Here is a 27145-nt window from a genome sequence, read left to right as displayed (position 1 = left end):
AACTTCAATTTTGAGTGAAGTTGTCACAGGGGATTTGAGCTTGGGCTTCACATCTACAGATGTTTTCCTTTGTTTCTTGAGGCTTCTTTCTTTATTTTTAGATAACTCCATACATGTATATGATGTATTTTGATCAAATTTATCCCTATTATCTGTAGATGTAATTAAGGAGGCCCACAAGAGCCTGGAATAAAGGATAACAAGTATTTATTGGTTTGGGAAGAAAACTCACAGTAAGATTAGAGAGCCGTGGTCCTCTATGGGGGCTGGAAGCTGTGAACCTGACGCCAACCATCAACCAAGAGAGAGCAAGGGGCTCTCATGCTTCCTGTTTGTGCTTACAGTACCTCAGACCATGCCCTTATGGGCTGGTATCCAAGACACTATTGACGGAATGAATTCCCACAACAATTATCTTCTCTTATTTCTTGTCCACTTCTTGAATCCCCTCTTGCTAACAAGTCCCATACCTACTTCCATGTCTTTTTGAAATGATCCATTGCATTTGATTAGAGTTACTCATAAAAACATTAGTGGGAGCTTTCTGGGATCAGGGTAACTATCAGTGGCTGTACCACTGAAGACACGTGACTCCTCTCCTTTCTCCCCAGCAACCACCCACTGGCAACAGCTCTTCAGCTGGAGGTGGGGTGGGGTACTTTCTTTCTTCCTAACCCTCCCTCCCTCCCTTCCTTTTTTTTTTTCCTTCCTGCCTTTTACTACTGATAAAACTTTAAAATTTTGAAAAGACTGAGGTGATTATAACTGGTATAGGGTTGGGGGTTAGGGTGGAAATTATGTAGGCTCAGGGATCTTCTTTGAAAACAGAAGGGAAATTGGATGGGATAATAAGTAGATTAGTGTGAGCTTACTCACACTAATAATAATAGTGAGTAACAGAGTGAATACTTGTGACCTATTATTTATAGACAGTTAACATTGGTATAGATTCTTGTATACTGATATGAATTCAAATTATGTTTGTTATCATTGAACATGCTCCTATTTCTCTTTACAATATTTGTACACCTATGCAAAGTTACTTTGTCATATTGTATACATGCATGTTTCTACCTCTGCCTAAGACATTTTGTATACTGACACAATTTTATATATCTAACATATATTTATCATATTGCACTATACACTCTATCTCTGATCAAGATTCTTATATACTGCTTACATTTGAGGTCACTGTACTCACTTGCTGCACAGTTGCTTAAAGATTGTTTAATATTCTAATATGAAGTCGTAGTCTTTAAGCTATACAGGCATTAAGCATTATAGGTCAATTAGCCCCTCCTGTATGCCTGCCTGCCTCCCTCCTTCCCTCCCTCCCTCCCTCCCTCCCTCCCTCCCTCCCTCCCTCCCTCTCTCCCTCCCTCCCTCCCTCCCTCCCTCCCTCCCTCCATTCCTTCCTTTATTTTTTTTTAACATGGTTGCACATAGCCCAAGCTGGCCTCATCCTCTGTAGCTGGTGATTTCCTTGAGCCACCTATCCTCCTACCTCCATTTCCAGAGCGCTGAGAGAACATACCACACCCACTTTTTGGTGATCCTAGGACTCAAACTCAGGGCTTCATGCACACTAGGCAAGTGCTTTGCTGACTGAGTCACAGCCCTGTACAGATTCTCTCTTTTTTTTTTTAAAAAAAAAATCATAGTGCTGTTTTAAATGACGAGAATTACACAGGCAGGCAGAACACATACCATTATTTTCTCTCTGAAAGCTCTTCAAAGACTCTAAACAAAACATGCTCAAACAAGTATCCCAACCCAGAGCCACTAATTCAACAGCATATGCCATCCTGTTATTCAGTATTCTTATAGATAGCCTCAAGGACCACATCTATGATATTTTAGATGCTTATATATTTCTAAAGATTTATTTAGTTTTATTTTATGCGGTGAGTGTTTGGCCTGCGCCACATGTGCCTACAGAGGCCAGAAGAGGACATCAGATGCCCTGGAATTGGTGTCAAACTCTTGTGAGCTGCCATATGGGTGCTAGGAAGAAAGCCAAGGTCCCCTGGAGGGACTAAGGATCAGAGTCCGTGAAAGGCAGACAAACAGCGGTGTGGGCTATGACTAGGTAATAAAGGCGGTGAACTTCCAAAACGGCTGACTCTTCCTCACCCTGTGGACCTAATACAAAATACTGGCAGCTTAAAACAAGGGCTTCATGGGCTTTTTTTCTCCCACCAGTAGGCCTCTGGATGGAGGGGTCACCAAGTTCAAGGCCTGGTCAGGACATTCTGTATGACATTTGAGCCAATCAGTCATTCTAACTTTCTTCAAACTGAGCAATGCTAAATTAGGGAAGTAAGAGCTGTCAGAGAAGATAAAACCCCCAGTCCTCGAGAAGATTCCCCCCCCCATTCTCTGCAGGCCCCTTTCTGTGTGTCTGCTGCATGCCTGCATCTCTTCAGTCCAACAAACACCTTTCTTCAATTGCTGATTCTTCCCATTCCTGTTAGTTGTTGTTCTGTCCATTTTTGCTGTGGTTTGCAATTTTTCCACTGCTACCTTTCACCCTTGAGTTTTTTCTCTTACCTTTAAATTCTTTAACTGGCAGAGAAAAGGAACCTGGTCAAAACCCCTAGAATAACACCCGGTAAGAGCAGCAAGTGCCCTTAGCGGCTAAGTCATCCTCCAACCCCTTACATGTTTACTTTTGGTTTTGCAAATTAGATATTTTTTTCATGTTTGAAACTCTAAGACTCTTGATGAAAATAATTGTCACTCACATGGGTCACTTAAGGACCATTTAATTTTAATTTACCCCATGGCCTCTATGACATAATTTCATAAATCTCTGCTAAATTAAAGCCATATGAAAAGACCAGATCATACAATAATTTCTATGAATGTGATGTGTAGCTATATTCTGGTTATTTAGGTCTGTGATCAGTTTTATGATTGACATTAAACAAACACAGGACTGCAGGGAAAAGGGAATGCCATTTCTAAGGGAAGGTTTTCAAATGGAAATGTTTGATATCGCAGTATATATGAGTTCATCCAACGTCCATCACTGTCATACAGAGGTCAAATAATTAATACCATTTGTTTCAAAGAATAGTTCTTATCGGCCTGTCTTGGAAGACATTTTCCTTTTTAACAGAGCGCTCTGTGAGTCACCGCCCTGACATATTGACTTGTTTGTGTCTCAGTGAGATGACCTCCGCCCTGCACATGCTGCTAGGGGCAGAGCCCTGACAAGGCAGGAACCTCACAAGTGCGGTCCACTCTGAGGCGGGTTTTAGAGTGCACCCTGTTAGCCAGCCACAGAGAGCTGCCGTCCTCATGGGAGAGCCACTGTGTTAGTCATCGGCGGTCACCTGGGAAGGACATCCTCCGAATGTACCTTCCTCTAAGGCTTTCCATTTGGATCTGGGACAATGCCTCAAAAATGGAATCACTGGGCTGGGAAGATGGCTCAGTAAGTAAAGCGCTTGCCAGACCAGCAAGAGGACAGCAATCCAGTCCCCAGAATCCATGCTACAAGTGGATATGATGGCACACCTTTGTGATTCTACCACTGCATGGAGGTGGAGCGAAGACAGGAGGCTCCCTAGAGTTATCTATCCATCCAGCCCAGCCAAATTGGTGAGCTTCCGTGTCAGCAAATGACCTTGTCTCCCCAAACAAGGTGAGTAGCAATGGAGAAATAGATCTGGACTCCATACACAATGCATGTGTATGTGCACTGACACATATGTGTACCTGCACGCGTGCACACACACACGCACACACACACACAGAATAACAGACAGACAGATGGACAGGTGGACAAATGGAACTGTTCACTCCTTCGACAAATACTTATTGGTCACTTTCACTGCCTGGCATCATGGTGGGTATCTTTGGTAGCCTCGTAAGTGTGGATTTGGACTTCAAGGTCTCTTTCTAGAACCAAGAACTAGTATAACCACTAAGACTAAACAGCAGAAATGATTTAGTACAACCATATGAGAGGAAAAATTAGAGGTAAGATGTCAACAGTTCCTGAAAGAAAGGCAACCGTTTGTAAATGGAAGGGGAATGGGAAGCAGCAACAGCTGACTCAGGTTAGAAAGGATTTGAAGACAGAGTTGGAAAAATGCTATCTATTAATTAAGATAACCTAGTTGAGAGACTGTGGGATGTTGGGGACTAATGGGTACTGACATGCTAATTTTCTAGATTCCTTTAATAAACCGCACAATGTAGAGCTCCTTGAGACAAGAAGTCAGGTGTGTGGGTCAAGAGGGGAGGTGAAAATAGCCAAGTTATGTAGTCAGCCTGGGTTGACATACATGCACACATGTGTGGGGGACATACACACACAGTTGAGTTTTATTGAGATGTAAAGAACAAGAAGATGGCATCTACAAGAAAATAGATGGACCTGGAGGGCATCGTGTTAAGTGAAATAAGCCAGGCTCAGGAAGACATAGTGAGTGTTGTCTATCCTGTGTGGGATTTAGAGGAAGAGATGGAAATGGAAATAAGGGGTGGGGGCCCTTTAGAGACATGGGAGGAGAAAGAAGGCAGGGAAGAAAAGGGATAATAGGAAGATATTCACCCAAGGCATTGTTTGAAGTTCTTTATATGCATGGATGGAAATGTCATAATGAAATGCATTACTTAGGATAACTTATTTATAGTGTACTAATGAGTATATTAAATGAGGATCCAGGAGATGGCTCAGTGGATCAAGTGCTCACTGTATAAACATGAGGACCTGAGTTCAGCTCTCCAATACCCATGTAAAAGCCGGGCACACTGGCGTACCTGTAATCCCAGTGCCTCTGGGTTGGGGTGGGGTTGAAGGAGCAGGACTCACCAATTTTAGCAATCAGTGAGTTCTTGGCTCAGTAAGTCACCCTGTCTTAAAAAGTAAGGTGGAAAGCAATGAAGAAAAGACACCTGATGTCAACCTTTGATCTCCACACATGCATGCTTGCTTGGGTGAGCACATGTGTGCACTTGAGTATGTGTGTGTGCACATGTACACATGTATTCTCTCTCTCTCTCTCTCTCACACACACACACACACACACACACACACAAACACACACACACACACACACACACCTCTCTAATTGAAAAATTTCAGAGAAGAAATTTGAGAACTACTTCAGCCAGCAGCCATTAAGATACCACCCACTTAGGGTGTGGTCTCATGTATTGTAAGTGCAGACAAAAAGCGTGTGCAGCCCTCTTTTCTGCTGGATTCAGTTCCAGTTCCCAGCACACTCAGAGGACTGCAGATCGCTACCCTTACTGTGAGTGTATCCCCAAATAAACAAACCTTTGCTATATTCCATTCTGGGCTATTGTGGAACTCTTTGGTACGACTACAAGGAAATAAAAGAAAAAGGTAGAAGTGAGGCCAAGTGTGAGCTTAGGGTCTGGAGCGGCAGTTCGGACTTACCTGCCCACTGTTGGCCAAGTCATCCACAGACAGAGTAGGGTCCAGACGCAGGGACAGCCCGAAGTCACACAGGCAGCAGGTCAAATCATTCTTCACGAGGATGTTCGAGCTCTTGAGGTCCCTGTGGACGATGGGCATCTTAGGCCTCCCACAGGGAGTGTGGTCACTGTGGAGATGGGCGATGCCCCTGGCCAGGGAGCTACCCAGCTTCCGCAGGTCCTCCCAGCTGATGACATGCCTGGTGAGGTACTCCTGCAGGTTGCCCTTGGCGTGGAATGCTGTGATCAGCCAGTATTGCTTTCCCAGCTCCGTCTTCCGCTCCTCAGCAGTCAGGAACTGCAGGACATTCTCGTGTTTCAGGTTGATGTCTGAGAAGATGTCCTTCTCCGTTTTCCATGACGTGTACTCCTCATAGGGGAAGATCTTGACTGCCACAGTCTCGAACTGCTCCGAAGTGTTCTGCTTCAGCTTGGCCTTGTAGACCTCGGCGAAGCGGCCCTTCCCCACCAGTGTGTCCAGCTCAATGGGGAGCAGTTCCGTGTTGTGGTTGATGTTGTTGGCACACGTCGAGCTGATGTCCGAGCGGTCGTCCTCCAGGATGATGGCGCAATTATCGCTGAAGTCCATGAGCTTCCGGGGCTTGCTGCTCTCCCAGGACGGGCTCAGCCTCTGTTGCCGATGGACACGGTAGCAGTAGAAGATGATGATCACAGCTATGGCGATGCCCAGCGGAGGCAGGAGGCTGACGCCCGTCACTTGGATAATGACCAGGAACAGGTCAGGATTGCTGGCAGTGTATTCTGATGGAGAGAGGAGGCGGGAGAGACTGATTAGGTTTGGAAAGTGTGAGCCACCAGGAAGCAAGTCTAAAACCATGCACTTGTACACAGTAGCATCGAACTGTGTCCATGGATACTAGATGGTGATTCTTTGCAGGGATGCTACATACTAGTACACCATCCATGTTCTTCCCAAGGTGAAACAAATCATATATGATCAAGGATACCATACCAACCAAAGTTTGATACATAAGACATTGTTAGATAATACCAGCTCCAGGTCTCTTCTTCATCAGCAATCACGCACATGGTGGTGGTGGGGAGGACAGGGGAGATGTCTCTGTTGGTAAAGCATCTGCCTTGCAAGCATGAGGACCTGTGCTAACCCCCCAGAACCCATATGAAAATGCAGATGCTTGTAATTCCAGGTTGGGAGAAATGGAGGCAGGTGGATCTCTGAGGCTCACTTGTCAACCAGACTAGCCAAATCAGTGAGGCTCAGGTTAAGTGAGAGACCCTGTCACAAAAAGGGTACATGTCATTCCAAAGAAATCCACTAGCATCCACATGCATACATTAGCACACCTGTGTTCCTTGCAGACATAAACACACATCTGTGTATGCATGCATACGCATGTGCACGTGCACACACACACACACACTCACACACACAGATACCATATTCGCATAACATAACAGATTCCCAAAAGATCCTTTCTTTCTATGCTTTTCCTTACCCCTCAGGCACAGAGCTGATGGTTCAGGGTGGCCCGAGCACAGCAGAAGCAGAGGAGGTGGGAGCTTGGGAAGCGGCAAAGGTAATCTTTGCTTGAGACAATTCACTCAAATATCCCCTACTCTTCAAACTTCAGCTTAAAGGTCACTCTCTAAGAAAAGCTGGGAAAACTTAGTGAAGTGTCTTGTGTTACGCAATCATACGGCTTCTCTAGCCTTCCCGTGCGGCTGTGTTTCTGTGTGTGTCAGCAGCATAATCGCAGCTGAGTGACTACAACCTGCTGAACAAAAACTAAGGTCAAGGCACTGGGGATAAACAGAGAATGATGTAACTCCCGTTTTTAAACGAGTGTTTACATAGTGATTGATTTAGCACTAACTGGTTCCCTTCCCCACCTGGCCAGGGCCCTGTGTTTGAAAACTCGATTCCCAGCTGCTGGTGTTGTTTGGGAAGCTTATAGAACCTTCATCAAGTGGAATCTCACTCCCTACAGGAAGCAGTTCTTTTAGGGCAGGTCTTGAGATGTGTAACATGCTCTCTGCTTCCTATGAATGTGCTGTGGTCAGGTCCTGCCAGCCTGCTTTCACCCCTGGGACTGACTGTATCCCTTCAAACCACAAGCCAGGATAATTTCTTCCTTCCTTAATTTGATTCCGGTCAAGTCGTTTGGTTAAAGCAATGCAAAAGTAACCAATTCATATAGAATCTGATAAAACTGTAGAGTGTGGTTCTCAAATGGTGGGTCATGACCCCTTTAAGGATTGAATGACCCTTGATGGCTGTCCAAGATCATCAGAAAACACAGATATTTACATCATGATTAATAACAGTAGCAAAACTATAGTATGAAGTAGCAACAAAATAACTTTATGGTTGGGGAGGTCATCACACCCTGAGGGACTGTATTAAAGGGTCACAGCATTAAGAAGGTTGAGAACCAGTGTTGTAGAGACTGCCACAGTCCCGTTGTTCCTACTGATCCGAACCTCCAATTCACTCTGTTCATTCTGACTCCCACTCAGGCTGCCCTGAAACACCAGCTCTAGGCCTGAGCAGTGGGGAAAGTCATCTCTGGAAGTCAGCGATCCACTCAGTCTCCCTCCTGCTTCCATGCTTTGGTTGCTGCCGATGGTGAAGACAGCTCAACCGAGACCTAACAATGCCTTATATGCAACTCTGTGTGTGTGTGTGTGTGTGTGTGTGTGCCCTCAAAGGCCAAAGAGGGTATCAAATCACTTGGAACTGGAATTATAGGGTAATTCTAAACTATCAAATTGTTGGGACAGGGAATGAGAGGCAGCAGTGATGGCAGACCATGACAGTCTCTCTCTCTCTCTCTCTCTCTCTCTCTCTCTCTCTCTCTCTCTCTCACACACACACACACACACACACACACACACACAATCCTAGATGGCAAAATTAAAGACACAGATGAAATACTATTTAGGTGCCGCAGCAAATTACAGCCCGTATCCCTAGTACCTGTGGACATATTTGGAAGGGAAGGCTTGCTTGTCTCAGCTCTCCACAGTCAGCTCTCCATGAGACACTTTGCCATAAAACTGCTTTGGTTAACTGACTTAATGTTCCTCTCAGAACGATGGGAGCTCTACAGGGGCAATGCTTAGGTCATCTGGTACCATGGGGATATACTGGCACCTGGCACAGGCGGGGCCACTTCCATGATTTCCCACGTTTGGCTGTCGGATGAATATTGCCTTACCTTCTGAAGGAGGCAGATTTAATCAGTTTTTATATGACCTTGTGATCAAGATATTCCCACACTTTCAACGGTTGTTAAACAGATAGGATGGGGAAAAGAGAGAGAAGCCGTCTGTGGATGCTCTTAATAGAGACCTCCCTGCAATTAAGATCAACTCTATTCCACAAAGCCAAAAGTATTTACTATCTGACAGTATTTTTATAGGAAGAAAATCAGCAGCCCCCATCCTATAAATGTGGTTTTTAATACCCTGTAATACACTGGAAGGATTTGGACAGACTTTACTTTTGGTCCATTGTGAATATTCCTTTCCACATATAAGAAATACAATTCAGACTTTTAACTATTGCCTGCATAATTTCATAGCTGAGTCTCCAATGCATTAAAACGCCTGCATGAACTGTTCATTCGATACTGATCAGTTTATAAATCCTAACTACGTACAGAAAAGGTTTTCCTTGTTCATTTCTAGTTCTTCTAAGTCAGCGGCAAGTACCCAAACTGAAATTAACATGTGACATTGACTGCAGAAGGTTCGAGAAATCCCCTGGCTTAAGGTCAAAAATGAAAGCTTCACTTTCCCCTCCTGTTTCCTGTGACCTTTTCCTTTTCCTTCTTTCTTAAACCTACACATAAAGTTGTACGTGTGTGGAGGGGGAATAACATCTGTCAGTCTAGAAGCTTCAAAGAAGAGGTGAAGGGAGTCACAATAGCAACCGAGGCCGGAAGGAAGCTTTGGGATGTGGCTGGATCTAAACAAGAGCTGCCCAGGCACGCCACCATGCTGGCCTCTGGGCTTCTCTATTAGACAAAGAGAGCTGTAGGTGTGGACACACGCAGGGGTCTCCTTGGCCCAGAAAGTCACAGAATATGCTTCTTCCTGCCAGCCCCCAAGGAAGAGAGACTCCCAGACTGAGCACATGCCATATGTTGGCTGGATTCACAGGGTTTACATAATTCTCATATTTAATTGCTGAGGAAACTCTGCTGGGTAGAAACAGCTACGTTTTAAGACTCATGTCCCAGAAAGGAACGCTGGAGTTCAGAGTGTTTAATTTCCCAAGACTGACGCAGGCAATAAGCAAGATAATGTTTGCAACAAGCTCTATTGGACCAGAGCTCTTAGCCTTATGCTACAGTGTCTCTAAATGTCACACCAGTGACACCCTGAGAGCCAACAAAGAATGGTTTTAACTAACCTTTCAGTTTGATACAGTGTCTGTCTTTATTGGAGGCAGCAAGCACTTTGGTGGCCATCTGCTCAGTGATACAATCAATTATTTTTCTTTTTCTGTGTTTGAGTGTTTGCCTGAATGAATACATGCGCGTCACCTGCACACCTGGTACCCAGGGAAGCCACCAGAGAGTGTTGAATCCCCTGAAACTGGAGTCATAGATAGTTGGGAACCTTCGCGTGGGTGCTGGGCACTGAACCTTGGTCCTCTGTAAAAGCAGCCAGTGCTCTTAACAGTGAGCCACACTGTTTGTTCTTGGGTGGTGCCAGCCTCTAAAGGGCCATGCCATCTGCACAAAGATTACTTCTCATTCTCAATTCCAAACCACAGTGAGGAACTGCCCCTAAGTGGGCATTTTTTTTCCTGCTAAGGAGAAAAGGTTTTTAACATGAGCAAGAACTTAGAAGCCTGCTACAGGACCTCACGCACACGGGGAATCAAATCATGCTTGTGAAACTAGTCTTACTAGTTGCCATGAAAAGTGTTTTATGTAACATAAAATTAGAGCTAGCTCTGGGTAGAATTTCTTGAAGGTTCTTTTTTTTATTTTATTTTTTAATGAGGCTCTATGTTTGCAATAGCAAATATTCTTAGCCTGGGCTTTGTGAGTGGAACTCAGTGGTCCTATGAACTCAGTGAGCAACAGGCCTCACATTCTCCCACCTTTAACTAACATGTATTATTTATCTTTTAAGATAATTATTTATTATTTCATGTGTGTGTGTGTCTGCATGAATATATGTGTACCATGTGTGTATGGTACCCTCAGAGGTCAGAAGAAAGCATCAATTCCCTGGAATTTACAGATGGCTGTGAGCTGCTGTGTGGGTGCTGAGAAACAAACCTGAGTCCTCTGCGAGAGCATTAAGTACTCTTCCCTGCTGAGCCATCACTCCTGCCCCAAAATAGCACTCTGAATCATTTCTAAGTGTTTGCCGTACCCAAGCTTGTGTCAGCAGTAGAAATCAAAGACATGTTCACGCCACATTCTATCTGGAGCAAACACCTCGACACATGCATGCTTTGCTTGTCACTCAGACATCTCGGTCTTTCTTTCCTTTTAGATCTCCTGCTAGATCCTGCCCCAGCATTATTATAGAAATACATATTCATCTATAAAAATGTGAGATCATTGCGTTTCAGTACGGCAGTATTTCACACGCGTTTACAAGTCTCTCCGAGCAATTCTACAGACTTCATCTGACTTCAATTAGTCCACAGTGCACATGCACAAAACAGAAGGTGCCCTTGGAAGAAGCACGGAGTGCTGGCCCCTCTGACAGTGCTCCTACAGCAAGTTCAAGACTGACCCATCTCCCTGGGATGTGGGTAACAGATGCTACAGGTAGATCTGCCTGGGTTGGTGTATGGCTTTCCACGGAAGCAACTGAGGCTTTTGCTGACCGCTTTGCTGAGTCTGGGGAGACCTCTGTGATTCTCTTCTCCGGAAAGACGAGTAGCATACAGTGAGCTTTGGCAGGCAGGGTACTCAGCAACACATTCACAAACACTGTATGACTTTCCTCCCAACAGTCCCGAGTTAGTTTCTGCTTTCCAACATTGTGGAGGTAGGCACTGGCTGCTCACAGCAAGCTTACTCAGTAAAGATCCCTAGGGCACTTCCCTCTGGTAGTCACTGAGCAAACAAATGAATGTGTTAATTTTAAAGTACTAATTAAGGTAGTGACTTGAGACAGGATGCTTTTCCTTCCCTTCCTGTATCTCATCCTAGCTCCACTTCCTTCCTGGACAGTTGCATCCATATCTTGTGACCCCAGATGACCACGGGAGACATGTGGATGTCTTCGCACTTACAGACTCAGTGACATCTCTCCAAGGATCTCTCTAGATGTCATGTACTGTTCGTCAACGTACACACCAGATCACCAAGGTGAGTGGAAACTGCCACATGTTCCTTTCTAGTGTGCAGTTACAATAAAGAATTTTCACTCCAAATGTCTTCATTGGAATTGCTCAACTACTTTAAATAGTAACACAAGAGCCCATTTCTCAAATTCATTCTCTGTGTTCACCAAGTTTTTATCAAGACATAACTAACAATCAATTTAGAATTTTTGCTTGTTTTAGTTTTTATTTTTTGCTTTATGTTTTGAGTCAGTGTCTCACATAGGTCAGGTTAGCCTCAAAGACTACATACATCTGGAGATGACCTTGAACTTCTGACCCTCAAGCTTCAGTTCCAGAGTGGTAGCTTTACAGGCATGCACTACCATTATGTGGCACTGGAGTGGAACCTAGGGCGTTGGAACGTGATAAATAAGCACTCTAGGAACTGAGCAGCGCCCCAGGCCTCCACCTGGAATGGTTTTGTCACCATGTTGACCTCATTGTTTGTTTTTACTAAGTCACTTTTACTTAAAACCATTAGAGAGTTTCAGATTTAACTTCTTTTTAGCCACTAGTATCAGATGTGGGCATGACAAAGGACATAAGAGCCTGGGGAGTCACTTGCTTTCATCTCGTGTGTGTGTGTGTGTGTGTGTGTGTGTGTGTGTGTGTGTATGCCTGTGTATATGTACACTTCTGTGTGTATGTCTGTGTGTGTGTACCTCTGTGTGTGTATGTCTGTGAGTGTATGTACCTCTGTGTGTGTATGCCTGTATATGTGTATACTTTTGTGTGTGTTCTTTTCTCTCTCTCTCTCTCTCTCTCTCTGTGTGTGTGTGTGTGTGTGTGTGTGTGTATCTCTGTGCGTGTATGTCTGTGTGTATGTGTACAAGGCTTGGTTTAGAAATCAAGGTGTTCTCTCTCCAGTCACTGTACAGAAGAGTACACCATGACATTCTGCCCTGAGTTTTCCTGTCAGCCTGTATAATTTTATGGCATACTGATCTTTATCTTTTAAGGGCAAAGCAAAGAAAATAAAAAATGTATCTTTCAAAACTATTTACTTTTTTGGACTCTGAAATCGGCAAATTATTTCTCATCTTCAGTTAGACCTGGCCTTTCTTGTGGGACACACACAACAGAAAGTTTTAGATGCCCTTGAAGTTTCAATGCTGGGGAGACTGTGAGGTGGAAGGGAGGAATAGAGACGGTGCAGGAACGCAGACCTGGGCCACGTGTCCTGGGCACATCACCCGTATTCTGAACTTCTTATCTCTAAAATGAGACAATGATGTGGAAAGAGGGCCCAGAGTATTGTTCCATCTCCAGGTGTGATGGCCAACTTTCACTGTCAACTTGATGAAACTACAATCACCTGGGGAGAGATTTCAATGCAGAATTGTCGACATGGGGTGGGAATGCAAGCATGCCTGTTGGGGATTGTCTTAACTAAGTTGCCCATTGTGAGAAGACTCAGTCCTCTGTGGGTGGCGTCATTCCCTAGGCAGATGAGAGTAGAGAGATGGAACTGAGCACACATGTGTTCATTCCTCTCGCTCTTGCCTACAGACATGAGGCAGTCAGCTGTCTCAGGCTCCTGAGCTCATTCCCCTCAGTGATAGACTGGAACCTGGAACTTGGAGCCAAGGAAAACCGTTCTCCACAAATTGTCTTTTATCAGGCATTTTATCCCTGCAACAAAAATGATACTAGAACACAAGGGTATCCAAGGCACATTTAGCCCAAGAACAAAACTTGGCCTTTGTAAATTACTATTCTGATTGTGTCCTGATTTTTTTTCCTTTCTCAGTCCAATGAAACACAAAGACAGAAAAGCACAGAAAACAGGTGTCAAGATCAATGAATTATTGTAAGGCAAACAATTTTAAAACCACCAGTCTGGTAATAAAATATGTTTCCAGGCATCCCATAAGTCTCTTCAAGATCCCCAACTTGCCTTCAGACAACTGCCTTCCTTTCCCTCCAAAGCAGCACCTCCTCCACGGGCCGGAGCTGGAACTTCTCTGGGGTTTGTTTGTTTTATGATTTCACCATCGAAGTGGGCATGTGCAGCTCTCATGCTAACAGGATTGAGTGAATGTTGCAGAATCTCTGTTCTCGGGGATTCCAATAAACTGTCCTACAATTTTAATACAAACCATTCCAAGCCTTACAAAACATCTGCTCACATGTAATTGAGAAGAAACTATAAGACAGATTCTAAAAGTGTCTTTATTTTTTTATTTGTATTTATTTATATATTTATTTTGAGACAGGGTTTCGCTGCGTAGTCCTGTCTGTCCTGGAATGAGTTCGTTTGGCGAGATTGGCCTCAGACTCACAGAGATCCACCTGCCTCTGCCTCCCGAGTGCTGGGATCAGAGGTGTGCACCACCACGCCCGGCTGAAATTGTCTTTACAAAAGCAACGCTCTGGCCTTGGCCTGGTCAGTTTTTATTGCCAACTTGACACAATCTAGCATCACCCGGGAAGAGGAAACTCAATTGAGGAGCTTCCCAGATCACTTTGGCCTGTGGCAACATCTGTAAAGGATTGTCTTGATGAATTGATGGATGGTAGATGTGGGGGGGACCAGCCCCCTGTGGGCAGCATCATCCCTAGGCAGGTTGGGCTAGGCTGTATGAAACAGCTCCCTAAGCATGACCCAGAGAACTAGCAAGTAAGCAACATCACTCCGTGGTCTCTGCTTAGTTTCTGCTTGGGCTCCTACACTGACTTTGTCAGTGGTGGACTGTGACCTAGAAGTATAAGCCAAATAAACCCTTTCTTCCCAAAGGTGCTTCAGTTACGGTATTTATTACACATTAGAAATCAAACCAGAACAGTCCTGCTCAATTTACTTATGTACCTCTGTCTAAGTATCTCTATGTGTATCTATCCATGTATGTATGCATGTGTGCATATGTGTGTGTGTGGGGGGGGTGTGGGTGTGCATGCACGCATTTTTGTGAGTGTGTGTAAGTTGTTAGTTAAGTAGGCAGGCAGGTAGGTAGATAATAGATAGACAGGTAGATAAATAGGTAGGTAGGTAGGTAGACAGACAGACACACAGACAAGGAGTGAGATGGGGAAAGGGAGAGAGAAAGGGAACAAGCTCAGCTATAGTGTTCTATATATATTTGACAATTCTAGAGTCCATATATCTTGCTGACCTCACCTGGATCTTTAAGCATCTTGTTGTCATGGTGCAGAATCTCTTGGTACCTTGCCATTGAAAGTGAGATCTCCAGACCAGCATATTGAGCACACATCACCTAAGAGCTCTTTGGGAAGCAGCATCTTTGCCCCCACTCTAAATTATCACCAGGTCAGAGTGTGCACTTGAGTGCTACCTGGGTAACGTATCCATACTTTAAGGTTCCAGAAGTACCTCTGCAAAGCTGGAGTCAGTTTCTTGGTATTCTGTCAGAGACGATGCAGTCCTGAAACTAAGTCTCTTGGTGGCATCGTTGGCAGGGTGCTGGCACAACTGTATTCTGACTGGCCAACAAGAAAACAACCCACAAGCATCTTCCAGTCAATTAACCAGCAGAGGAGTGTGGAGTGAGATAGGATTCCCCATTCATCGTCTCCACAAAAAGCAAACAAATGCAAGCAAACAATTAAAAGTGATTTTAATTGTACAACAGGAGAGTAAGCTGGCAGGAGACACAGGGCAACTTGAACTGGCACTGTGGTGACAGTGCTGCTAAGCATTCTGGGTAAATTTTGAGACTATTTCTTTTCCTGTAATGAGGGAAGAGGCTTTCTCTCTGTGTGCTCTGTTTTAATTCCTACTGCAAACATCTCCAAGCCAAGCCAACCCCCAGCTCCCTTCCCTACCCATCAGTTTCCTTTGCATGAATTTCTTCTGGACTCCACTTTGAATAAATTTCAGACCAATGCAACAGCCTCTTCTAGCTTACTCCTGGGATGTGGGGGTTAAACCTCAAGCTGGTAGCTGCCACTTTAGCCACAATTGGCACAAAGTTCAAATACTGGGATATTTCAAAGTCACCCTGTATGAGTGCTGGGGAGATACTTCACTTGGTAAAGTGCTTGCTTTGTAAGCAGGAAGACCTGAGTTCAAACCCTCAGAAAAATAAAATAAAAAAAGGTGGGAATGGTGGTCTATGCTTGTAATCTCAGCAATAGAGAGACAGCAACAAGGGGTCTCACTGACCAGCCAGCCTAGCTTACTTGGTGATCTGCGGGCCAGTAACAGAGCTAACTTCAAAAAGAAGATGAACAGTGTATGAGGAATGGCATCTGAGGTTGTCTTCTGACTTCCAGAGGCCTGCATCATCCCGACTCTATGTGAGTCCTTGTTGTGGCTAACACAGTCACCTTGGAAGGCTCTACAACCACCTGCAAGACAAACCTCTGAGCACGGACTGGATTAACTGAGGTGGGCAGAGCCATTCTGACTGCAGGAGGCACACTTCCATGGGCTGGGGCCCTGAACCCAATGCATAGGAGAGAGTGAGCTGAACATTGGGGGTCATTTCCTTCCGCTTCCTGACATAGGGTGTACTGTAACCCAGTTGCCTTTAACTCGGGATCTTCCATTATTTTCCTGGTTGTCAGTTCCTGAGCCAGTTCCCAGGTTGCCCGTCTCCTGCCTGTGCTTGGGAATCCTAAAAATAGAGATGCACTGGCCTGACCCTTCTTGCTCTCAACCAGTGGTTCTCAGTCTACAGATCAAATGGTCCTTTCACAAGGATTGCATACCAGATATTCTGCATATCAAATATCTACATTACAATTCACAACAGTTGCAGAACTACAGTTATGAAGTAGCAATGAAAATAATTTTATGGTTGGGGGTCACCACAATATGAGGAACGGTATTAAAGGGTCAGAACATTAGGAAGGTTGAGAACCAGTGCCGTAAGCTGTGCACCCTGCCTTCTGGGGACCTACTTGGTCCTCAACATTCCACCTCTCATTCACACTCTTAAGGTTTGTTCTACAGCCACAGATGCCTGTCTCCCCTAGATCCAGGGGCCTCACTGAACTAGCTTCTTATAATTAGTTGAGATTGGCTAGCCTAGATGTGAGGCGTCTTTGCTTTCTCCTGAGTCGTAAACAGAATGCTGGCCTCCTCTGTGGGGATGGTCTCTACTCACTGATGGTTCTGTCCAGGCTACATAGGGACTACAGAGACAGACACAGAGTCTAGCGGAACAATTGTTCTTGAGTCTAGTGGTTCTTGGTGTTGACTACATACTGAGATATCGTGGGGGATTAGAAAGCATTGATACCCATTCCAGAGCAGTTAAGCTGGAACCTGCAGGAGGGGGCCACAGCTAATGCAGAATGCACAAGACGCCTGGGAGCTGGGCACGGCCACCATGGCAGTTATGTCAGCCTGGCTTGGGAAAGCAGAAAACATTTAACACCTAAATTTCACATCCACGGTGTATGAAATAATAGGTTCGATTTGTCTGAAGTTGAAGTTACAGGCAGGTGTGAGTCACCTGATGTAGATGCTGGGAACTGAACCTGGGTCCTCTGCAAGAGCAGTAAGTGTTCAGAACCACTGAACCATTGTTCCAGCCCCATATATAGCTTTCCTAAAGTCAGAAGGACAAATGAGAATTGTTTTATTAAAAGTCAACATTTTGGTAGTGTGTCTATGTGTGTGGGCAGTATGTGAATATGTGTGTGTGAGTCAGTGCACAAGCATGAATGTGTATGTATGTATGTGTGGAGGCAAGAGCCCATCTCAGGTGTTCATTAAGAGTTGCCCACCTTGTTTTTGAAACAGTGTCTGTTCCTGAAAGGAGCTTGAGAAATTAGCTGGGCTAGCTGGGGAGTAAGCCCCAGGGATCCTCCTGTGTCTGCTCCCCAGTGCTGGGATTGCAAGTAAATGTTACTATACTCCACATTTTAATGCGAATTCCAGGGTCCCAACCAACTGAGGTCCTGAGTGCTTGCAAGGCAAGCACTGACTGAGTCATCTTCTCCAGCCCTGTTATCATTATTTTTAATAGATATAATTTAAAGTATAACTAAAGGTTTACATAACAGTAGGTAGGAGAGAGGCTTGCTCTCAGATTAGACTTTCAAAAGCCAGGTAACTGTACATAGAGAAGTTTTGATGTTCACTCCCTGGAATTTAGTTTGGTTAGAAATTAAAAAAAAATAAAAAAGTATACAAAGTTTGCCAGCTTCTTGGAGAATTTTTTTTAAAACTTATTATATAATGGGACTCTCTGATGTGGGATTCCCTCTATATGCTGTGAATACTGTTGGTTAATAAAGAAACTGTCTTGGCCTGTGATAAGGCAAAAGAATAGAGCTAGGTGGGGAAAACTAAACTGAATGCTGGAAGAAAGGAGGAGGAGTCAGAGAGAAGCCATGGAACCGCTGGAGACAGATATGTTGGAACCTTGCCGGTAGGCCATGAACCTTGTTGTAAAATATAAAATAATGAAAATGGATTAAATTAAGATGTAAAAGATAGCCAATAAGAAGTTAGAGCTAATAGGCCAAGCAGTGGTTAATTAACACAGTTTCTGTGTGGTTATTTCAGGACTCTGGGCAGCCAGAAGTCTGGGTGGCCAGGAAACAAGCAAGTGCCCTCTGACTACAGACTCTCTAAAAGTAGCAAACTCTGACACCAACCATTTACTACAGCATATGGGTGTGGAGTTTGTGGAACACATAGAAGCAAGTTGGGTGGGGCATAAACCTGCAGTCAGTGCCGTACCAGCCCTAGGGTCTGGTTGCTACAGCGGCCACTCATATCCAGTGGATGAATCCAGGGCAGGCTGTGCACACACTGGATTGCCCTCCACAATTATTCAGGAAGAATGGAATTCTACAAGTACGTTCTCACAACCTCCGGCCATGTCTCAGCTCAGGAGGAACATAATTTATAAAAGAGAACTGCTTTACCTTACAATACTTCAACTACTTCCTATGCTGGGACTGACTGAGTTGAAATGTGGTTCATATTTCTCTTTGTACACACTCAGGTTGCTTTGGGGGACCTGGGACATGCTTTCTAGTCAAAGTCTGTACACAACCCGAGGTCCCTTCAGCTCTGAGTTGCCACTCAAGTGAGAGTCATCGATTTTAATCCATACTAATTCTTGCAACAATTTCTCTCAACCATATTTCCACACCTATTTTTTTTAAAAATCTGTAGTTAGTCCAGAAAGCAAATCTGCCTGTTTCCTCTCCAAACAGATAGGCACAGCTGGGAAGCAGCTGTTCTGAGGGCTGAGTGCACACTCGGAAGGCAGCATGGCACCAGAGGCCTGGGGTTGCCGCGGTGACACTTACTCTTCATATTGCTTGCATGCAAGACCTAAAAAGACCTGGATGCAGCCTAGGTGGTAGAGTGCTTGCATGCTCACCATGCAGCAGGCCCTGAGTGGATCCCCAGCACCCCAAACACTGGGCTTAGGGGAGCATATCTGTCATCTCAGCACTTGAGAAGCGGAGGCAGGAGAAGCAGAAAGCTCAAGGTCAGTACTGGGAGTGGAGTTGGTAGAGGACTTGCCTAGCATTCATAGGCTGGATCCTGAACAGGTCATAAACTGGGCACAGTGATGCAGGCTTGCAATCTAAGCACATAGGAAACAGAGGCTGAGGGGGGGGGGATAAGAGGGTCAAGGCCATCCTCAGCTGTGTAAAAGATTTGAAGCCAACCTGGGCTATATGAGAATCTGTAACAAAACAAAACTCAAAGAAAAAACCCTGAATTTCTTCTAAGAAGCCAGTCGCCCAGTGCTCGGTTTGGACAGCCCCGAGATCAGTGTGTGTGGGTGTGTGTGTGTGGGGGTGTGTGTGTGGGGGTGTGCGGGTGTGTGTGGGGGGGTAGCACTTCTAAACTTCTCTCACTCCAAAGGCACTGGAACACAGTAAGTGTGCGAGGCATCTGGTGCACACAGAATGGCCTGACTGGATGGCGTGAAGCACTGCCATTAAGGTTGCAACGGGCCCAGAGGGAACCAGCTGGCTGAGATGTACTGCTAGCGAAGTTAAACACAGACAGGAAACCACATGTCTGATACTGCTTAGAAAAAAAAAAAAAAAAAAAAAGAAAAGAAAAAGAAAAAGAAAGGGAGAAAAAAAAATCATCTGTCTTCCTGCCAGAGCAAGGCTCACAAGCCAAAAGGCTGTTTTAATTTAAAAAGAAATCCTACAACAATGAGAGAGGCAGGAACGAAGCATTGTGGTTAGGAGTCCTTGCTCTCCCCGCTTCTCTCAGCATCTCAGGTCAGCCTGTGTGTGGCTCCACGCTAACTGCTAAAGCCTGCACGCAGCCTGCGGTCAGCAGTGCTCACAGCTGGGTAACACAATGCTCTGCTTCCCTGTAGATTTGTGAAGGCTGCATTTGGAGTCAGAAGTGGTTTGGAAAGTCCTGATTTCTTTAAAAATAATTATTTATTTTGTGCATGCATGAGCCTCTGTATGTGTGTGTGTGTGTGCATGTACTCCAGTGAGAACAACAATTAAAGAAAAAGAATTTGAAATTCGAGAGAGAACAAGAGGGCTCACAGGAGAATCTGGACAGAGGAAAGGGGAAGGAAGAGATGATATAATTATACTGTAATTTATTATTATTATTAAAAAATAAGAACAATTGCTAGGCAGAGAATATATTGGGGAATATGATTTTCAGGTGTGTGAATTTTGTTTACGCTGCATTTGTTTAACTCTGTGAAGCTGTGTTACTGTGCCTGTCTAAGACACCTGATGCCCCCAATAAAGAGATGATGGGCCAATAGTGAAGCAGGGGCAAGGATAGGAGGAGCTGGCAGGCAGAGAGGATAAACAGAAGGAGAAATGAGGAAGAGGAGGAGCAAGAGAACAAGGAAAGGAGGACACCAGGGCCTAGTCACCCAGCCAGCCATGGAGTAAGAAGGAAAGTAAGATATTCAAAAGTTAAAAATAAAAGTGCAGAAGCAAAATGTAGTCAGGATAATTTAAGTTAAGAAAAACTGGCAGGAAACAAGCCAAGCTAAGATCGAGCATTCGTAACTAAGAGCAAGCCTCTGTGTGTGATTTATTTGATAGCTGGGTGGAGGGCCCCTCAAAAAACCAAAAGAGTAAAGCATCGTACAACAAGAGTATGCGGAACTTCCGGCTTCCACAGCAGAAGCATCCAACCTTCAGCCACGGACTGGATATGACCACATGTAGCCAAGAAGAAACATTACAAGCATCCAACACTAAATCAGAAGCTGACTTACACTTTTTTCTTTTTGAGACAAGGCCCCATGTAGCTCAGGCTGGCTTTGAACACTGCCTCTGATCCTCCTTGCCTCCATTTCCTGCGTGTTGGGATTACAGATGAACGGCAGCATCCTTATGTCATGTTGGAATTAAACTCGGGGCTTTATGCATGCTAGACAAGCATCCCCAGGCCTCATAATGGAATTTTCTTTTTTTGCAGTTTAGTGTTGCAACCCCACAGCAATGTTCTCAACAATGAACTCTATAAAATACAATGCCATTCTGCAGTGACTGTCAAAAAAAAAAAAAAAAAACCTGACAAACGCAGGAGTTAATGTTTTGTAGGGAACAGCGTCCTCTCTAGCCTTCTGTGGAGGGACATCAAGCCACTGATAGTACTACCTCGGATGCCCTGTTTTTTCACCTTTACACTGGTCATAGGGGAAAACATCAGGGCAGTGGAGAACACGTGACCTGTATGATGCCCTGCAATCACCGATAGTACCCAAAGTGCAGCAACGGAAACCTCACATAGCTCAAGGGACTGCTGTTCCGCTGTGCTATGTTCTCCAAGCCCACAGCGGCTCTGCTTGCTTATCCTCACAGCATCCTGTTTAAGCTCACCATTCTTCTTATCTCTCTCTCTGTGCATGCATGTTTCCATGTGGGAGGGCATGTGTGTGGGTGCCTGTGTATGTGAAGGTCCCAGGTATATGTTTGTATGTATGTGGAAGGGTACATATGTGTGAATGCCTATGCATGTGACGACCCCAGGGGGATGTCAGGAATCAACCTCCATCACTCATCCACCTGAAGCACGAGGCAGGGACTCCCAATCTAACCCAGACTTGCCAAAATGGCTAGTCACAAATGGCTAATTCATTAGAGAACTAAAGAGAAAAGGATTCTTTATTCAGGCATAGTGGTTGGTGCATGCTTTTAATGTCAAGACTCCGGAATAAGAGGCAAGTGGATCTCTAAGATTTTTAGACCAGCCTGGCCTACATAGTGATCATGAAAAATGACAATGGTGGCCATCATAAAGCTAGAAATAGAATTCCCATATGGTCCATTAGTCTAGAAGGAACAAAACCAATATGTCTAGAACTATTCGGAGAGCACTGCATGCCCATCTTCACTGCAACACTATGGACAATGGCCAACAGACAGACACTAAAATCTACTGGTGGATGAATGGATGAGCAAAATGTGAATGTGTGCATTTGTCTGCTGTGGGATGCCCTCCTCTGAGCCTAACAGCCATCCCTACATTCAACAGAGAAGCTGCGATGACCTCAGAGACCCTCAAGATGGAGCCTGTTGACTTCCCTCATAGAAGGAGGCAGTGGGAATGGTCCTTGGACCCTCTGATGAGCTCTCGGTCACTTCTTTCTATATGTCCTTCCACACCAGCTGTTCAGGGTCTCAGTCTTCGGAGTCACTAAAGTTTATACTACATGTAAAGTGTGGATGTGGGAGTATCCATCCTTGCACTTCTGGGGAAGTTATCATCCATGCTGGGGCGAGATTTTGCAGTTACACTTTTGCTTTGGAAGTCACCTGTGATCCTGTAAGCACCCCCCCCCCATCACTCATGCTCTGTAAGTAAAGCCTGATAAACTTCCTGCTCTGCCAAGCTGGACTTTGGTAACATCATACTTAGCAGTTGATGCCTTTTCCTATCATCAGGAAAAGCTATGCAACAATCTACACACACACATACACACTCAGGGTGGAACATGATTCTGCTATTAAAAATGAAATTCTCCCATCTTCAGTAGCATGAACGGTGCCACAGTGAAATAAGGCAGACACAGGAGGACAGACAATGCTCATTCTTCCACCTGGAAACTGAAAAGTTGCCTTCTCAGCGGCAGAGAACAGAATAGTAGATACCGGAGCTTGGGGAGGGTGCGGCGAGAGCAGCTTGGCGTACAGGAGTGCAGTCGGGTGGGAAGAATGATGGCTAATGTTCTATAGCGCACCAGAGACACTAGGGTGACAAAAGCTTATGAATATTCAAAATGGTAACTAAAGAAAGCTTTGGAAGTCTCCACACAATGAAGTGATAAGTGTTTGAGGTAAGTGACACGCCAATTGTACCAATGATAGTGACACATGTACGTATATGTTATATTGTGATCTACGTGTCACATTGTACTCAAAGCATCACATTGCTCCCCAAATATATACAATTCTTATGTCTATTAAATATTTTAAGGTTGTGCTGTGTTTTAAGGGATGAGTGGGTAAATGCTTGCCCTGCAAGCATGAGGACCTGAATTTCGATTTGCACAAAAGCTAGGTGTGGAGGTGTGCACCTATGACCCCAGCATGGGGGGCACAGGTAGGATCTACACAAAAGCTAGGTCTGGAGGTGTGTATCTATGTCCCCAGCATGGGGGGCACAGGTTGGATCTACACAGAAGCTAAGTGTAGAGGTGTGCACCTATGACCCCAGCATGGGGGGCACAGGTTGGATCTACACAGAAGCTAAGTGTGGAGGTGTGTACCGATGACCCCAGCATGGGAGGTGGGGCACATGTTGGATCAACACAAAACCTAGGTGTGCATCTACAACCCTAGCATGGGGGGGGGGCGGATAAGAGGATTCCTTGAACTTGTGGGCTGACCAGCCTTGCTGAAACAGTGCACCCCAAGTTCAATATCAGAGACCCTGTCTTAAAAATAAGGTAGGAAGTGACTGGAAGACATCAAACACTAACTTCCAGCCTCCACCTGCACACACACAATGTCTATCCCCACATACGTGCATGGACATCACATATTAAACATATATATTTTCTAGAAAATATTGAAGTGTCTGTAGAAATATGTAGGGCAAAGGCGTCTCATTTTCTTTACAGCTGGAGACTTTTTCCACTGATTTCCCCTCTAGTCTATTACCCAACTGAATCAAACTAAAGGTTCTTTTGTTTGTTTTGGGCCAGAATGACTGCTCTAGGTCCTGTTACCTTAGTGAGCATGAAGTTAGCAAGGCCCTCTCTGGTTCCACCTGCCTGGGTGAGTCCCCCAGTGCTTCTTTAACCTAAGATCTTATTTTTATTGACGTGTGTGTGTGTGTGTATGTGCACGCACATGGGTGTAGGTAATTCAGAGGCCAGAAGAAGGTGTCTGATCCCCCAGAGCTGTAATTACAGATGGTTATGAGACACCAGGCCTGGGTACTGGGAACAGAACTCCAGTCCTCTGGAACAGCAGCTAGCAATCTTAACTGCTGAGTCAGCACTTCAGGGAACACCCCTCCCCACCCTCGCGCCCATATCCACTAATATTTAAGTGTTCCCAAGGCCCTGTGATGCTGCAGATGGAGGAGACGTGGGGCTGGCTCGTCTGTCTGCTCCATTCAGAAAGGATGCTGGAGGCACCCAGCCAGTCTGGCCCATTCAGAAGCCAGCTCCTTACAAGGGAGGCATGGGGAAGGCAGGAATGTTAGCAGGAGTTTTTGAGGAAAGCTAGCCCTGTACTGCAGGTCAGAAGGGCCACTGACTAGCCTGCCAGATGGAGCTGGCGGTCGAGTTAGAATCCTGCAGTCACAGAGTGAAACCTATCTCGGGCTATCTTTACTCCCTTTACTTGCTGGTTTTCACCAACCTCAGGATCCGACTTAACATCCTTGAAGGACCAGGTGAAACCTTTGGAATGAGCTAAGCGACTCGCAGGCCCCTGGTTTCCACCAGGCCAGAAGCTAAGAATAACATCAGACAGGGCGTGAAAACATCTGGGGAGAGATTTCTCTGCTGTGTCAGAACCACCCTGCCTGGTGCCCCCCAACAATGCATTTACTAGCTGTCTCGATATTCCGCTGCCTTTTGTGTTATAGCTATAAAGGCTGATGATGTAACCATTCCCACCGTAGCCACACTCTCCAGGCCGACCTGATGTGTCCCCAGATCACCCCCACTCCTAGTTGCCTCAGAACACTCATTCCCTTTGGCGCACAAGATGCTGGTTTGGGGAGTTTGGATTTGCTTGTTTTGTTTGTTTTTCTTTTTTGGCAACATATTCAGGAGACATCTGGAAAGAAGGGATTGCAACTGAGGAATTACCTCCATCAGACTGGCCTAACACATTCCTTCATGGCTTCTGCTTCTGTTCTTGCCTTGAAGTTCCCGTGATGGGTTTCTGCCCTGGCTCCCCTCAATGATGAATTAACGATGAGAAATGTGAGCCAAACGAACCCTCTCCTTCCCATATTGCTTTTGGTCATGGTCTTTGTCACGGCAATAGAAACCTGACGACAACAGCTGTGTTTTACACAGACGAGCTCCACAGCAAGTGCCGGGGACTCGGGAGTCTTGACAACAACCCCAAGATGCCATCACAGCACTAATCCAAAAGCATGGTGTGGTCTTCCAACAGAAGACCATGCAGCCCTGAGCAAGCTTGCTGTGGCCCAGAGCGTGATTACTCCAGTCACTGATCTGAGAGGCCCTGTCGCCCTTCCACTCTTATTTAGCAGCTTCCTGCTGTGCTCCTGAGTCGGAACAGGAACAACGCGCCTAATTTGTAATATTATCCAGCAACATAAGGACTGTGGTTAGCTTTGATTAGAAATCCGAGACTCAGCACGCTCCCTTTGACTGGGGAAGGTGCGGGGGGAGAAAAGAGAGACAGAAAAAGTCACATATTAAAACAGAGCAAGCTTTCCAGTGTGCCTGTGGTGTGGTACCCAGCTATCTGGATGCTCTGTTCGCAGGGCCTGGTCAGAACACAGCTATAGAATCCAGATGCCAGAACAGACCTGAAGCGAGACAACACTCCTTTAATTCTAGCATCAGGGAAGCAAAGACAGAAGGACCCCTGGGACTCAGTGTGCAGCCTAACCTCCTTGATGAGTTCTGGGCCATCAAGAGAGCTTGTCTCAAAAAGGCTGGGCTGGGAGGTGACTCAGTGGATAAAGTGCTTGTCACAAAAGCTTAACGACCAGAGTTCATTGCTTGTAATAGCTGGGTAGGTCTGGTGCCCACCTGGAATCCCGGCACCTAAGAGGTGGACCAAGGGGGTCAGGAGTTCAAGGTCATTTTCTGCTATCTAATGAGTTCTAAACTGTCTGGGATACAGAAGACTATCTAGATAGGACAGAAGGAAGAGGGGGAGGGGGTAAGAAATGGACAAATGAACACAACCAAGAGATGAGTAGACAGTGAGCGCCTTTGGCCCTGGCAGTTCAGGTAGAGTGGGTGTCTTGTGAGGGGTGTGGCCAGATGCCCCGGCAGGTAAAGGGCTTGTTGCACTCAAAGCATGAGGAACAGGGTTTGGATCCCCCGAACCCACACAAAAGCCCACTGGTGTGGATGTGAAACCCTTGTGGAATCCCAGTACTCTAGCTGCAGAGACAGGAATCCTAGACTAAGATGATTAACTAGATGAGCTCTAAGGTGAGCGCTGAGTTCAGGGAGCGTCTGCCTCCACGTACAAAGTAGAAGGCGACAGAGAAAGACAAGCAGTGTCAACCTTGGGCTTTTGCTTACTCATGCACACACATGTACCCACACATGTGGAGATGTGCATGAACGCGTGCACACAGACACCACAGGCACACATATTAAAAATGAAATAGATCTCTTGCAAAGTTGGCATGCTGTCTCCCAGTCACAGGGCAGCTGCACTTGAAAACATCTTCCTTTCCTACACCTCAGACTGCATGTCCGTCCTTGCACCCACCACATCTTGCCTGACACATGTCTGTCACCTGGCCATCATAACATGCCCTCTTCTACTTTGCATTCTGAATTTAGATGAGTATTGAGTAGGTTCTCAGGTCTTGCAGCTACACAGATCTTCAGAGATGGGAAGGGAGATGTGTTCGGGACAGCTGTGAACTGTTTGAGGCTAGTGCGCCCCCTGATTTTAAGGCTTTCTCATCCCCCTTTTCCTTGGCCAGTGCAGGAGATACTGAAACCACCAGGCAATGCGTGGAGCCTGACTTCAGGGGTGATGGCTTTTGCTGCAAGCAAAGCCACCAGCTTTTTAACACGTCCAGGCACGCGTAGCCTTCTCATATGCTGTCATCTGAAAGCTCACGCTGGAGAACCACATGACCAATCACACACAAAATGAAATGATCAACAAAGTGCAGATGCACACTGTACAAAGTCTGAAGTAGGTGTATGACATTCTTTTGGTCTGCATTCACAGCCATCCTACAGGCTGCGTGTTGGGGATGCCTGGATGGGTTTCTGACTAGAT

General features: G+C 45.5%; 1 protein-coding gene across 2 annotated transcripts in view; it reads right to left on the bottom strand.

The window, feature by feature from the left end:
* The window catches only part of Tgfbr2 (transforming growth factor beta receptor 2), a 94179-nt gene that overhangs the window by 19389 nt on the left and 47645 nt on the right, over positions 1-27145 (bottom strand). For both annotated transcript variants that reach the window (XM_048424419.3, XM_048424420.3), the window contains one exon: positions 5420-6219. In XM_048424419.3, coding sequence (XP_048280376.1) covers positions 5420-6219 — 800 coding nt within the window. The remainder of the gene's footprint in view (positions 1-5419; positions 6220-27145) is intronic.

Source organism: Myodes glareolus, chromosome 4 (genome assembly GCF_982192425.1).
Source record: "Myodes glareolus chromosome 4, mMyoGla1.1, whole genome shotgun sequence".
Classification (NCBI taxonomy): Eukaryota; Metazoa; Chordata; class Mammalia; order Rodentia; family Cricetidae; genus Myodes; species Myodes glareolus.
The sequence above is the reverse complement of the archived record's forward strand: the minus strand, read 5'-3'. Positions and strand labels throughout refer to the sequence as shown.